This window comes from Eschrichtius robustus, chromosome 5 (genome assembly GCF_028021215.1).
Source record: "Eschrichtius robustus isolate mEscRob2 chromosome 5, mEscRob2.pri, whole genome shotgun sequence".
In the NCBI taxonomy this organism is placed as follows: domain Eukaryota; kingdom Metazoa; phylum Chordata; class Mammalia; order Artiodactyla; family Eschrichtiidae; genus Eschrichtius; species Eschrichtius robustus.
Window position 1 is genome coordinate 87619044 of NC_090828.1, and position 13156 is coordinate 87632199.

At 35.7% G+C, this 13156-nt stretch overlaps 1 protein-coding gene across 1 annotated transcript in view; it reads right to left on the bottom strand.

Moving 5' to 3' along the window:
• KYNU (kynureninase) overlaps nt 1–13156 on the bottom strand; it is a 101429-nt gene that overhangs the window by 22315 nt on the left and 65958 nt on the right. Inside the window, 2 exon segments of the mRNA XM_068543995.1 lie at nt 11225–11298; nt 12086–12184. Of these exon segments, the coding sequence (XP_068400096.1) occupies nt 11225–11298; nt 12086–12184 (173 nt within the window).

Consider the following 13156-nt stretch of genomic DNA (forward strand, 5'->3'; position numbering starts at 1 on the left):
GATAGTTGAAATAACTGTATGACATTTGAGTAATTTAGCATCATTTGGACAGACATCAGTCTGATTCTCCCCTCATTCTTGTCCCTTTAGCCAAACTTTTCTCTATGTCCTCTAATTTCCTAATAACTTTAAACTCTGTCCTGCTTTCTTTATCCCACTTGCCATTACTGAATTTTAGATAGTGAGTGGCTCACTTCTGTGTGATTGCAAACATCCCTTAACTGACGTCCACGTTTCTGTTTTTGACCTCCTTCAGAGTGCTGCCACCTATCTTTTATAATAGATCTAGAAGCCTACAACTTCTCATCACCTCCTTTGCTGCTCCCCTGCTTTGAATTGTTGTCACCTCTTGTCTGCATTCCTTAATGGTTCCCCAGCAGGTCTCCCGAAGTCTGCCCTTACCCTCCTACAACCTATTCCCAATAAAGCCACCAGAATGATCATTTTAAATTTGCTATGTCATGTCACTTTTCAGCAAAATGGGCAATGTGTCCCAGGTCTTTATATTGCCTTATAAGGGCCTGCATTTTCTGGACCACTTTGTCTCACTGATCTCCAGCTTATTCATTCTGTTCCAGCCATGCTGACTTTCTCAACACACTCTTGTCTTTGAGCTTTTGATAAAATACTCCCACTGCCTGGAACCCTCTTCACCAAATAATTATTTGGCCCAGTCTCTACCTCATTCACCTCTTCATCCACATCATATTTTCCCAAGGGTGAGCTTTCCTGAATGCCTTTTTAATACTGTGCAATGCCAAGGATTCCACAGAGTATTCTTTTTCTTTTTTTCTTTTGGCTGCGTTGGGTCTTCATGTCCATGCGTGGGCTTTCTCTAGTTGCATTGAGCGGGGGCTACTCTTTGTTGCGGTGTGTGGGCTTCTCATCGCGGTAGCCTCTCCTGTTGTGGAGCACGGGCTCTAGGCATGCGGGCTTCAGTAGTTGCGGCACGTGGGCTCAGTAGTTGTGGCTTGCGGGCTCTAGAGCGCAGGCTCAGTAGTTGTGGCTCATGGACTTAGTTGCTGTGCAGCATGCGGGATCTTCCCGAACCAGGGCTTGAACCTGTGTCCCCTGCATTGGCAGGCAGATTCTTAACCACTGCACCACCAGGGAAGCCCCACAGAGTATTCTTATACCTCCTTTTAATGTCCTGTTTTTCCAATTGTCTATAGGACTTATCAACTTCAAACATATCACACAATTTGCTCTTTATTATGTGTATAATCTGTCTGTTCTTACTGGAATGTAAGCTCTATAAGGGGAGGAATCTTTGCTTTATTTGTCCATATATCCCAGACACTTAAAAAAAAAAAAAAATGCCTGGAATATAGTAGATGCTCAATAAATATTTCTTTAATGAATGTAAATGTGGTACAAGGACATTATGCAGCTGTGCCTTAAAAGATTATAAGTCAAAATTCTTCCACGATGTTCAGTGACAATATTAACTTCTTTTCATGAACAATTATATACTTTTTTCCTCTTTCTTTTTGGTTACTCCAAGCTTTATTCATCTATAGTCAGCCAAGGTGTTTCTTCAAGCCTCTACTGACAGTCTTTTCTAAGCAAGCAATCCAATAGGATGACCAAATGCAAACAAGGGTGAGTTTGAGCATACTAAAACACTGCCTTCAGGGAAGTAAGATCAGTTGGGTAGGATATGGGCATGGTTGCGTGGGTACATAAGTATCCCAGTAAGTTTTTAGGCCATCTCTCACAATGAGGCATTAATATTGCTAAACTACCATGCAGAGTGAGAAGAAAGGCTTGGGAAACAGGAACACAATTGCTGAAGTTCAAGTTGATATTGAAATTCAAAAATAACAGTAGTTCAGGCACATATAGGAAAGGTGGAGCTACAGCATAGGAATAAGGATCAGAGAAAACAGATATCAACTGTAACAGAAGGCAAAAAAACAAAAACAAAAGCTCAGCTAAAAATGAGAGAAGGAGCAAGGAAAACCTAAATCCAGGCAGTTGGTGAACAGCATATTTGAAGGAAAAGTAAACTTATGGCTAAGTGATAGAAGCAGATTCAAAGGTGCTAGTGACAATAAAAATCTTGACAAAACAGGATGTTTCAGCCTGTGAATTGTGCATTCATCCCTTGATGTCAGCAACTAGTCCCTAAGCATGACTATTATAAGGCTCAATATGGCCATGACGTTAGACAGGTAAAATATTACCAACTCACTCTTAGTAAAGAAGATCTTTATCAGTTCCTATTTTCTAAAAAAATTCATCTATTCACAATTGCTCTGCTCTGCTCTAAGTCAGCTGATTTAACGCTGTTTGGAAAGGAGTTGTGGATGTATGGGGGTTCAATTCCTTTTTCTCCACTCATTTGCCCAATCATAATGTAAATATCGTTAAGATAGAGTGCTTTACTTGGTTCTGTTACATATTCAGTTACATCTTCAAATCTTACTCAAAAGGAGGCTTGTTAAAATATGTTCAGTGAGCTAGCAGTATGATAAGCATAGTTATAAGAAAGTACTTCCTGTTATTGTAAGTTTTGGTTAATGAAAGTTGTTTCCTGAAGATTCAGAATAATATGCTGTCCTTATAAGAGCTAAATCAATATTTTCTTGGTGTGAAAGCTTCATTAAGAAAAAATTTCTGCATATGATTTATTGAAATGTATTATTACTATAAAATATTGGTATATAATCTGTGGTAGTATTGATGCTAAAAGCACAAAACACATCAAGAAGATGTCTGAATTTACGACTTTAGAAAGAACTATTTGCAATGTTGATTAAAATACTCATGAAGGACTTTTGAAGTTGTATATAGCTGGTTTTCATGGATATATTTGGTCTTTGTAGAAGCATATGGAAATGCATATTTAATTTGACAGTATTTTGCAAATCATACCCACTTCAGAATACCTTGCAAAGTAGAAATGCTTCCATATGCTAGAAGATGGTTTGTCTGTTATGCTGAGAGTAAAGAAAGAGCTATATATCCAACAACAAAATTTTAAAAATATTTTCTTGGGCATTGTGGATTATGAAAGTAAAGGAAAATCAAAAGGACAATGTCCTTGTACTTAAACATTTAGAATTAATTTAGTCAATTTTTCAAACAATCACATTGGACATACTAAGATGAATTCTCACAAGGATCACAGGCCCCCTTAAAAAAAAAAAAAAAGAATCAAATGGGCATGTTCTGCCTAGGTTTCCATGCCTGTGCCAAATCTTCTGAGACTCTGACCACATCTGATTGGAGCAAGGATTTATAAGAGAACGAAGGCAAGCTATCTCTACAAGACCTTACCATGATGGAGACAAACCTCAATTCTAGAGAAAAGGATAACTCCCACTCAATCAAACCCTATCCTCTGGGGTGGAGTTAAAAACAAGTGACCAAAGAGAAAATGGATCATAGGAATTCAGACCTCCGTTCTGAGTAATGCATTCCAAGTATTCCTGGGGCCTGTGAAGTTGGCACAGCTCAGTCTTGGAAGCACCAGGACCCAGTGGGTCTGTGTGTGATGAGCAGTTTCCCAGGCTGCCCCACACAACATGTATCATTGCACCGTGGTTGTTTTGACAGTCATAAAGAGTCAGATGGATACATGTGTTTTCTCAACAAGAACAAATAAAAGTTTAGCAATAGCTCTTCATAGTTTATATTAAAAACCCTTGCAGATTCTGAAGGTTACTTTAGGGACAAAACTTGAAGTAATTAAAACAAGAGCTGAAGCTCTTTGACAAGTTTTACTTTTTGTGTTTAAAAGGTTCACTGACCTCATATATCTCCAGGGACACTAGTCTGCAATTTTCAAAGAGAAAATAAATTTTGAGTTTTCAAAGGACTTCAGTTTTCTCAAATTAATCTTTACGTCATCATTATCTGAGAATAGTGATTTGCAAGCAACAATGGCTTTAATGTATCTTTTTATACTGATGATTACTATTTTGGTTTTCTTTTAAGAGCCAGGATTCCTTTATCTCTTAAATTGAGAAAATCAGATTATTTACTGAAATTATTTTTAACTGTGATCATGCCTCAGTGCATAAACGTTATTTTTATGATCCCAGCTTAAATTCACACGCGAAAATTATCTAGATGATTTTGCACAGTAAAAAAGTGTCAAGCCAAGAAGATGAGGGATCCTTTTAGAGTTATTGATCTAAAATGGTTTCTGAATGAAGACAGGTATAGGTTATATGCCATGAATCCATAAATGAGTTTTCTTCAATCAAATTGTCTTCTTTTGGATCCCTTACAATGAGGCTTTGGGGACTAGGATTTACAATAGGTATAACCCGCTCGTGAGCATGGCTCTGGAACTAAGAGTATGAAGCATACTTGATTTTACCACTGTTTATAATTTCTAAAATATTGTAGAATAGAGATAAAGAGCAATTTTATGATAATCGGCAGACTTTTAAATGTTAAGTCAATAACTCAGATTCCGTAAAAATTCTAGTAAAGAGTATAAAAAGAAAAAGATCACTTGACATATCCCTTAAAGAAATGTCATTTAAGTAATTCTTTCTTCTTTATACTTCCTTAAATTTATGAAACTAATCAAGTGAAATCTCCCTCACAGGCAACAATTTCAGCTTTCAAAGTAACAGAGAGAAAATTTACTCACTTAGTTAACATAGCATTCCATTTTGCAGAGGAATTGTATCTGTAAGTTTCACCACCAACTTCTTCAAGCTTTTCCAAAGCAGCTCTGGGTTAAAGTTATCTATTCCTTCACTGTTCCTATGGCAATATCTGAAAATTCACCCAGCAATTATTAAGAAATTGCCTTGTGGCACATATTCTATCCCTGTGTTACTTGTCATTTAAATTGTTTATTCAGCTATCGAAATGGCATCTCTCCAAATAGATTGTATGATTTAAACAATATCCTATATTTATTTCTATCTATTAAAGTTTCTTGTACAAAAATATATGTGGGTTATATTTGCTCGTGCCTCCTCTATTGACTCAGGAGCTTTCTCTTTACTTGGTAAAGCAGTGAGCACCTTAGAAAGGACACTCGTTTTGGAGTAGGATAAAATGGAAGGTTCATCATGTTTAATTCCTAAGATTGGAAAGATGTATGGATATATTGGAAATCCTCATTATTTGATTACAAATGGAATACTGGGAAAAAGCCGTTTAAAATACATCTATTTTAAAACAGTAAACCATACTCTTTTTAGTAAATAATGGAGGAAAACATAATAAAAGATTTGATTGAGATGCTCTTGAAAAATAAAATTTTAAATTGTAAAACAAATTTAATTTATAATTTGACAAAACTTACATTAAAATTATAATATGCTAATTATTAAAAAGAATAATAAATTGTGGGGGTTTTGTGTGTATTTTAACAAATGTGAGAGCAAACTACAATCTTTTTTTTTATTATTAAATTAATTAATTTATTTATTTTTGGCTGTGTTGGGTCTTCGTTTCTGTGCGAGGGCTCTCTCTAGTTGTGGCAAGTGGGGACCACTCTTCATCGCGGTGCGCGGGCCTCTCACTGTCGCGGCCTCTCTTGTTGCGGAGCACAGGCTCCAGACGCGCAGGCTCAGTAATCGTGGCTCACGGGCCCAGCCGCTCCGCGGCATGTGGGATCTTCCCAGACCAGGGCTCGAACCCGTGTGCCCTGCATTGGCAGGCAGATTCTCCACCACTGCGCCACCAGGGAAGCCCTTCTTTTTTGTATTATATTTAACTTTTTTTTTTTTAATAAATTTATTTGTTTTTGGCTGTGTTGGGTCTTCGTTTCTGTGCGAGGGCTTTCTCCAGCTGCGGCGAGCGGGGGCCACTCTTCATCGCGGTGCGCGGGCGGGCCTCTCACTGTCGCGGCCTCTCTTGTTGCGGAGCACAGGCTCCAGACGCGCAGGCTCAGTAATCGTGGCTCACGGGCCCAGCCGCTCCGCGGCATGTGGGATCTTCCCAGACCAGGGCTCGAACCCGTGTCCCCTGCATTGGCAGGCAGATTGTCAACCACTGCGCCACCAGGGAAGCCCTGTATTTAACTTGTTTAGCATGAACATAAAGATGATCATTTCCACAAAATTTTTGAAGCATTCATCATTTCCTTTTAATCCCTGATATTCTAGTCATTTGCTTTTGAAGTACCGTGTCTGATTTCGTCTACTTCATCTGTTAATGGTTCTGACTCTGACATATTCTCATTGTCCATGATTTTGTGATTCAGCAGTTCTTCAGTATCACTTGCATCATGAAATCCTGAATCTCTTGAAAAATTTCACTTTACAGTTCATTTGCATTAAGTTTTTATTGTGTTATGCTTATAACATTCTATAATCAGCAAGAGTCCAAACTTTTTTATAATAACATAGAGATAAATGCTAATACTAATTGGGAAAGGGTGTTTAGAAAAGGCTAATTTTATAAGTGGGTAGTTCATTAGTGAAAATTTCCTACTATGACAGTTTTTGCTTTCCTACATTGTCATATATCTTTGGGGACTGGAATAATGCTTTGGTAATCAGGAACTCTGGCAGTTTGCAATCAGATGAAAGTAAGGGCTAGAAAGTAAGCAAGTGGTAAAGCTGGAAATGCAAATTGGTGTCTTCTACAAATGTCTGTTGTTGACATAATGACTGTGGATGAGAAACTCCTGGGCAAGAGGACCAAGGGTTGAGGCATTGAGAGAATCAATGAAAAAGTGAAAGAGAAAACCTTATAAAATATAGAAGAGTAGTCACATACATTGCAGCAGAAGCAAGAGAAAGTGGTACACTGGAAGATTAGGGCTGTGGGAGGTACACATTAAGGACAAAGGGGATGGCCAAGTATATTTAATATGGCTGTCTGATAGGGCAGGAAGTTGTGGCTGAGAAGTCATCCATGTTAATTCATACTGAACACCTAACTCCAGAAACATGCTAAATAGGTAGAACAGATGCCGTGGGAGGTCTAGGTCATAGATCAACTAGGGAGTCTGTGAAAACTCTCACTGAGAAATCTATTGATACTGGCCTGTTCCATTTGAAAGCATTTGGAGTCTTGTGAATTCACACACCTACGCTTCCTTTTTCTCTCAGCATTTAACAACAAGACCTTATGCAGGTAGTAGACAAGGATGTGATAAGTAGTAAGTCAGAAAGAATCACAGAAACCAAAACAAGGTTTAAATTATAGATGAGTTTTGGGCTATGGCGTTCTCCAGTATTGCCTGGAGAAGTATGTAGAATCAAATATATCAAGTCAGTACTCCCCAGAACAAATGTGCATTAGATGATCTCTCCATATAACATTAATTGTACAGTTGGGTCAAGCAAGCATGGTACATGCTTATAATTTTTTGTCTTTTTTTCTAAATTTTCTTGATGCTTATTATTATCCTTTCTTAGACTTCCCTATATTGTTTTATAGGAAACAATGTTGTTTTCCTATATTGTTCCTCTTTTTTTAAGTTCCCTAATAATAATAATAACCTACATTTCTGAGTTCTAAAATATGCCTTAACCATGCACTGATGTCAGCCAGCCTCTTCTATTGATTCTTTTTAACCTGCAAATGACTTATTATAATAAAGGAGATGAGTCAATTTCTCAATAAAGCCTTAAAAATGTTATCTCTACTTAAAGTCTTCAATCAAATACCTCTAGCTGTTTATGGAAATGTGTTGGCATGATTTGAAATTCTGGCATTTAAAAAAAATTATCAGTAGGCCCCATTCTTGGCCACTCAGAAAACTTTAAAAAAAAAAAAAAAATGTAGGGGAAACTAGCATTTCAAGAGATTTACTATATGAGACCATTTGGAGGTTTTTTATACCAGCATGGAAAGTGAGGAACAGCAGTTTTCTTGTATGTGTTATTTCATTGGACAGGGTGAAAAAGTAAGCCATAGAAGGAATCTTAATAGCTCACATAATCCACTCCTGTTTTCATGCTAGAATCTCTCTAAAAAAAAAGAAGAGGTGGGTGGTGGTGTCTTGAATTGCAGTCTATGGGCTCTCAACAGAAGAATCTTTTTATGGTCCTCAGATATGTTTGAATTCCCTAAAACCAAAAGGTTAACTATTGATCTAAAGTCTATCAGAAAGGTCAACACTTATAAAGTTAAAAAGAAAAATTCAAGATATTGAAGTACTTTTTTTAAAGTGATACATTTCTGATTGTCAAATTCTTATAATTAAAATATTTTCCTTCATATTTCAGAGCAATAATTAACTGTGTAGACTAAATTGAAGTCAGCCCTGAAGGAAAAAGACACAAGATGACATTTACTCACAACCATTTCTAATTTTGTATAATTCTTAGCTACAGACAAGGTTTAGAATATGACACTGGAATGAAAAAAAGTGATGATAAACTAGGAAAAGGTCAAATTCTAGTTGAGAATAATAGCTTGAATTATAATGCTTAATGCAGTGGACTGCCTCTGGCCTCTACTCATTCTTTTTATTGGCAAAGGTTCTTGGGAAAAGTCTTAGGTCACCATCAGTTTTGAACAATGGCCAAAATGCCTATTTAAACAAAAGGAAGTGAAATTTCTTGGTACAGATGTAATTTACCAGTCGCTAATGGGAACATCATATAAAAGATACTTTGAAATTATATAATGAATATTACACTTTTAGCATTCAGGATTACATGTTCCGGGATCCACTCACTACAGCAGGTAGGCCAGCCACTCCCCATAATGCCCTTCTTCTCAGCCTTGATAAACATTTATGCCTTATGTTTAACCAGGCACCTAGAATGCCCCTCACTAACTTCCACCTTCGTCCTGTCCTACCTCTTTATCGAAGGCTTTGACTACACAGTCATTGCACTATAAATATGGGGTCAAATGATATAAAATAAAAAATGATTTAAATATATATACTTAAAAAATACTTGATAAAGGACGAATGGACCAGGAAAAGTTATATGTACTCTTTATTTGAAATAATGTGTTTAGCCACTAGATGTCACCCTTCTTTAAGCGACAAAGTTTACTTGACAAAGTTTACAACATAAACAGCAGTTACATTCCACTGTAGGGTAGAAGTTGGTACCATCGGAATTAGTCCCTCTGATATCACATAAAAAGAAGCTTTAACAACAAACAAACGAAGAAACAGCAACAAACAGTCTTTCCTGTAAGAAGGGCTACATGAGTCAGACTGAATTGAGTCATCAGTCTCCAAAGCCAGATAGTTAAAATGCAACAATAGTTAATAACGTATAAGTTTCAAAAAAAGTTAATAGCATGGCTCTCATACAAATATAAAATGAACACATACAAAGATCTCAATCAACTCATTAATTAGCAAGGGAGCCAATTAAGATAGTGAGGCCAGTACGAGAGAGAATTCAAGGAATAGAGACTTACAGGGTCAGTCTGAGCTTGGCAATAGGTACAAAACGGTTTAATGTCCCAAAGGTCACAAGCCGTAACCTTTAAGGCTATGTTTCCTGCTTGAGAGAAATGATCTCTACTAGGCAAAATTCTACAAGTTAACATGCAACTTCACATTGAGGCAACAAAATACTTAGCCTACATGTATGGATCACCTATCATGCTTCAGTGGCTATGCTAAGTGCTTTACATGCATCATCCCATTTTAATCTCACAGTAATTGCCTATGAGGTAGATGCTGATGTTATCTTTATATAGAGGCTAGAATACTATGAAGTCAAGGACATTCTTCAGGTTATGGACCGGCAAGTGAGTGATCAAGCTGGAATGTAAATCTGGTCTGTCTGCATGGTCTTTCTCCTGGGAGCATAGACTTAACAATTGCTTACTGGGTCTAGAGAATGTTGGGATTCTACAAGATGAGGCACATGCGAACACACTACAACCCCTCCACCCTCTCCTGTTCCTCATCCATGAAGGGCAAATAACGGTGAAAGAAATCTGAAGTGCAATAGAGATGCTGGAAAATCAGTTAAACTGCTAACACTTGCATTCTCTAGAATTTTGTAGATTACTTACTACACCCTCCTTTCCCTTTGCTGATTCCTCTATTGCAATTTAAATAAGTGGAGAGTTGGAAATGCTCAAGGTAGTGAGTCTTCACACAAAGGCAAGCAATACCTTATATACTGTCTATATGGAAAACACTTATGCTAGGTAAAATGTTGTCAATGTGGTTTGCTAAAAATGAAAAAGAGAGCTTTTAAAACATGTATGGTATTCCTATAATATAATATGCGCTTTATATTCTTTTCAGAGAATTTGGGACAAGGGGAGAAATCTAATGTACTGACAATATACTCAAGGAAGATGTCTGCCTAACAAAATACTTGCCCAAAAGATGCTCTATTTAATTTTAAAACTTTAAAATCTTGCGGAAATTTTAGACATAATTAAATGAGCTATAGAAACTCATCTTAAATTTGTAAGACTTATATGCACAGAATCTCAAAAATGTGAGGTGCTCCAAGCTTTATTACTAATTCAGTTTCAATTCTTATAACGATTATACCACTCAGCCAGTGACTGAGAAGATTCAGAGAACTAATCAAATGTTATTATATTACCTATTAGGAGTCTAGACAGTCTCCTCATCACATACACTCTGATACAACTTTGAAAGGATTTTTTTTTTACAGAATATTATTTCTTTATCTCCATACCAGATAAAAAAAATAGAAACACTTAAGAGTTCCCCAGTCAAATAAAAATGTGTAAATTTGTTGGTGTATCACATTTGCATTTATACTCGCTCTAAAAAAATGGAGTGCTATATAAAAATTGAAAAGTATTTCTTTTTATGTAGTCAGTCTGTTGTTCAGTGTTCAGCTTCTTCAGTTTTCATGGATTATAAAATTTTTTAGGACAGACGATACTCCTTACAAGACCATCTTATAAGTTTCCAGCTTTAAAGGTAGATGTAATTTTAATAATCACATACCACTTTTAAGCTCTATTAGGCACAGCTCTAGTTGCCTTTGATTTATTCATCAATGTGAGAAACCTGAAATTTTCTAAAGTCTAATTTTTGAAAAAGAGTTAAGTAGTCTCTTCGCATTAAACCATCTGCTCTGCATGATTACAGGGACTCATTTTTAGCCTTGAAGCTTCCCTTTTGTGATTAAATTTCTTGTTCAACCAAGTGAACTCTTTGGAAACCATTTATTTCCGATAAAGCATATCATTGTTCGTAGAGTAGTAAAATAATTATAATCAGTCCAGATTCTTATTGGATAGCATCTTAAAGAGCTTATGTAAATTTAGCACATTATTAATGCAAATTCATTTATTCATCACCAAAGAAGAATCTAAAGATAGTACTTACGCAGGTTTAATTGTATAGGCATGCTTTTCATGGACAAAGGCACCAGCAAGACCTCCTGCTCCTGTATTTAAATACTGGATTGAGAATAAATTAAACTGTTTGGGTTTACCTAAATATGTATGACAAAAGTAAACAATGTAATAATTTGACTTTTTTGTTATGAAACCAACTTTTGACAAGATCAGAATGTGTGCCTATTTGAACTTTTATAATAAAACAGAATTTGGAGTTACCTTGTTTAAAGAAAAAAAATGAAACATAGCATTATTAATCGAGAATAAATAGCTATTACTTTTTTAGCCAAATTTTGTCCCAACTAGTAGATAACAGTTCCAGTGACATTTATCTCATTTCAGAGCTCATTCATTTCAGTTATTTTGTCACAAGATATTTAAATAATAATAAAAGATTATATTTTTAAAACACCTAAATTAAAATAAAATTGGTTTTATTTCCATGCTCCCTGTCAATTAACTTGTCTTCAAATGTCAATACAAAGTTGATTCCATAAGAATTATCTTTACTTATGTAGAAATTTCACAACATATCAACAAAAAACTCAGATCAATTTGAATTAAGTTCTAAGTGTGGAGCTTTTTTTCCAGAACCTCCTGACTTTTACAGAGCAGCCAGGGAATTGAAGGAATAGTACTCTATAGAGGATGGAAATACCAAAATTTAATAACCTATACTATTCTATCATGTGACTCTACAGTTAACTGAAGTCAGAAAATACAGTAATGAAAGAAATGGAGGTAAGTAATTCAAATACTTAAAATTGGCCACTGATCCAGTTTTACATTTAGATTAATGTCAATGTGGAATAAAAGAATAAAAATATATTAACTAGTTTGTTGATACCTTGTAGGAGCACCAGCAGGCAAAATCAACTCCCCACTCATGTAAGTGGAGTTCAACATTTCCAACTGCATGTGCCAGATCAAAGCCAACCAAACAACCCTGGGGAAGAACATAATAAATTTTGAATTCGCTTAATGATTTGAAATAGTAAAGACAGTATATTTAAGAAAATCTTTGACACACTGCTGTACCATAAATATAGTTCATCCTTTGGTACAGTGACTCACGAAGTGTGAGTCACAAAATCCGGGGCATTCCCAAGACCCTTTCAGGTCAAAACAATTTTCATACCATGAAGAAGACATTCTTTGCCTTCTTCACTGTGTTGACATGTGCACTGAAAATGCAAAAGCAATGATGGGTGAAATTGCTGGCACCTCAGCACAAATCAAGGTAGTGGAAGCTTGTACTGTCATTGTGTGTCAAAGCCATTCAGTTACAGCATGAAAAAGTTAATTTCACTTATATATCTCCTTGATAAAAGTATAAAACTAATACATTTATATTAGATCTCAATATCTTAATTTTCCTATTTTTAAGTTTAATGTGGGAATTATGCATAAGACATTTGACCATATCCTGAAGTAGGATGGTTGTCTCAAAGTAATGCACTTATGCAGTTATTTGAGTTGCAAGCTGAATTAGCCACTTTAGCTTACTGGAAAACCGTTTTTGCAAGAAAGAGCGACTTATGTACAAACAATAGTAAGTCATACTTAGGTATTTGACAGACATATTTTGGAAAATTGAGTCTGTCAGTTTAAGGAAAATAACTCACAGGATTTGTTGCCAAGGGAAAAAAGTAGTTACCAAGATAAAGCAGAATTTTGGAAAACTTGTATCCACTTTTATGAATATGACCATTTCCCAGTATTTAAAGATATTTCTGATGAGTTTAGAAGTAATATATAATCTTAAAAAGAACATATACTGAAATATGTAAATATCAATATTTGTAAAATATGCATAACAATGAACCAATATTTTCCAAATGACCAACGCTTATTGTTATATATCATGCATGGATAAAAGATCTATTCAAAATGAAAAATCAGCCAATGGATTTTAATG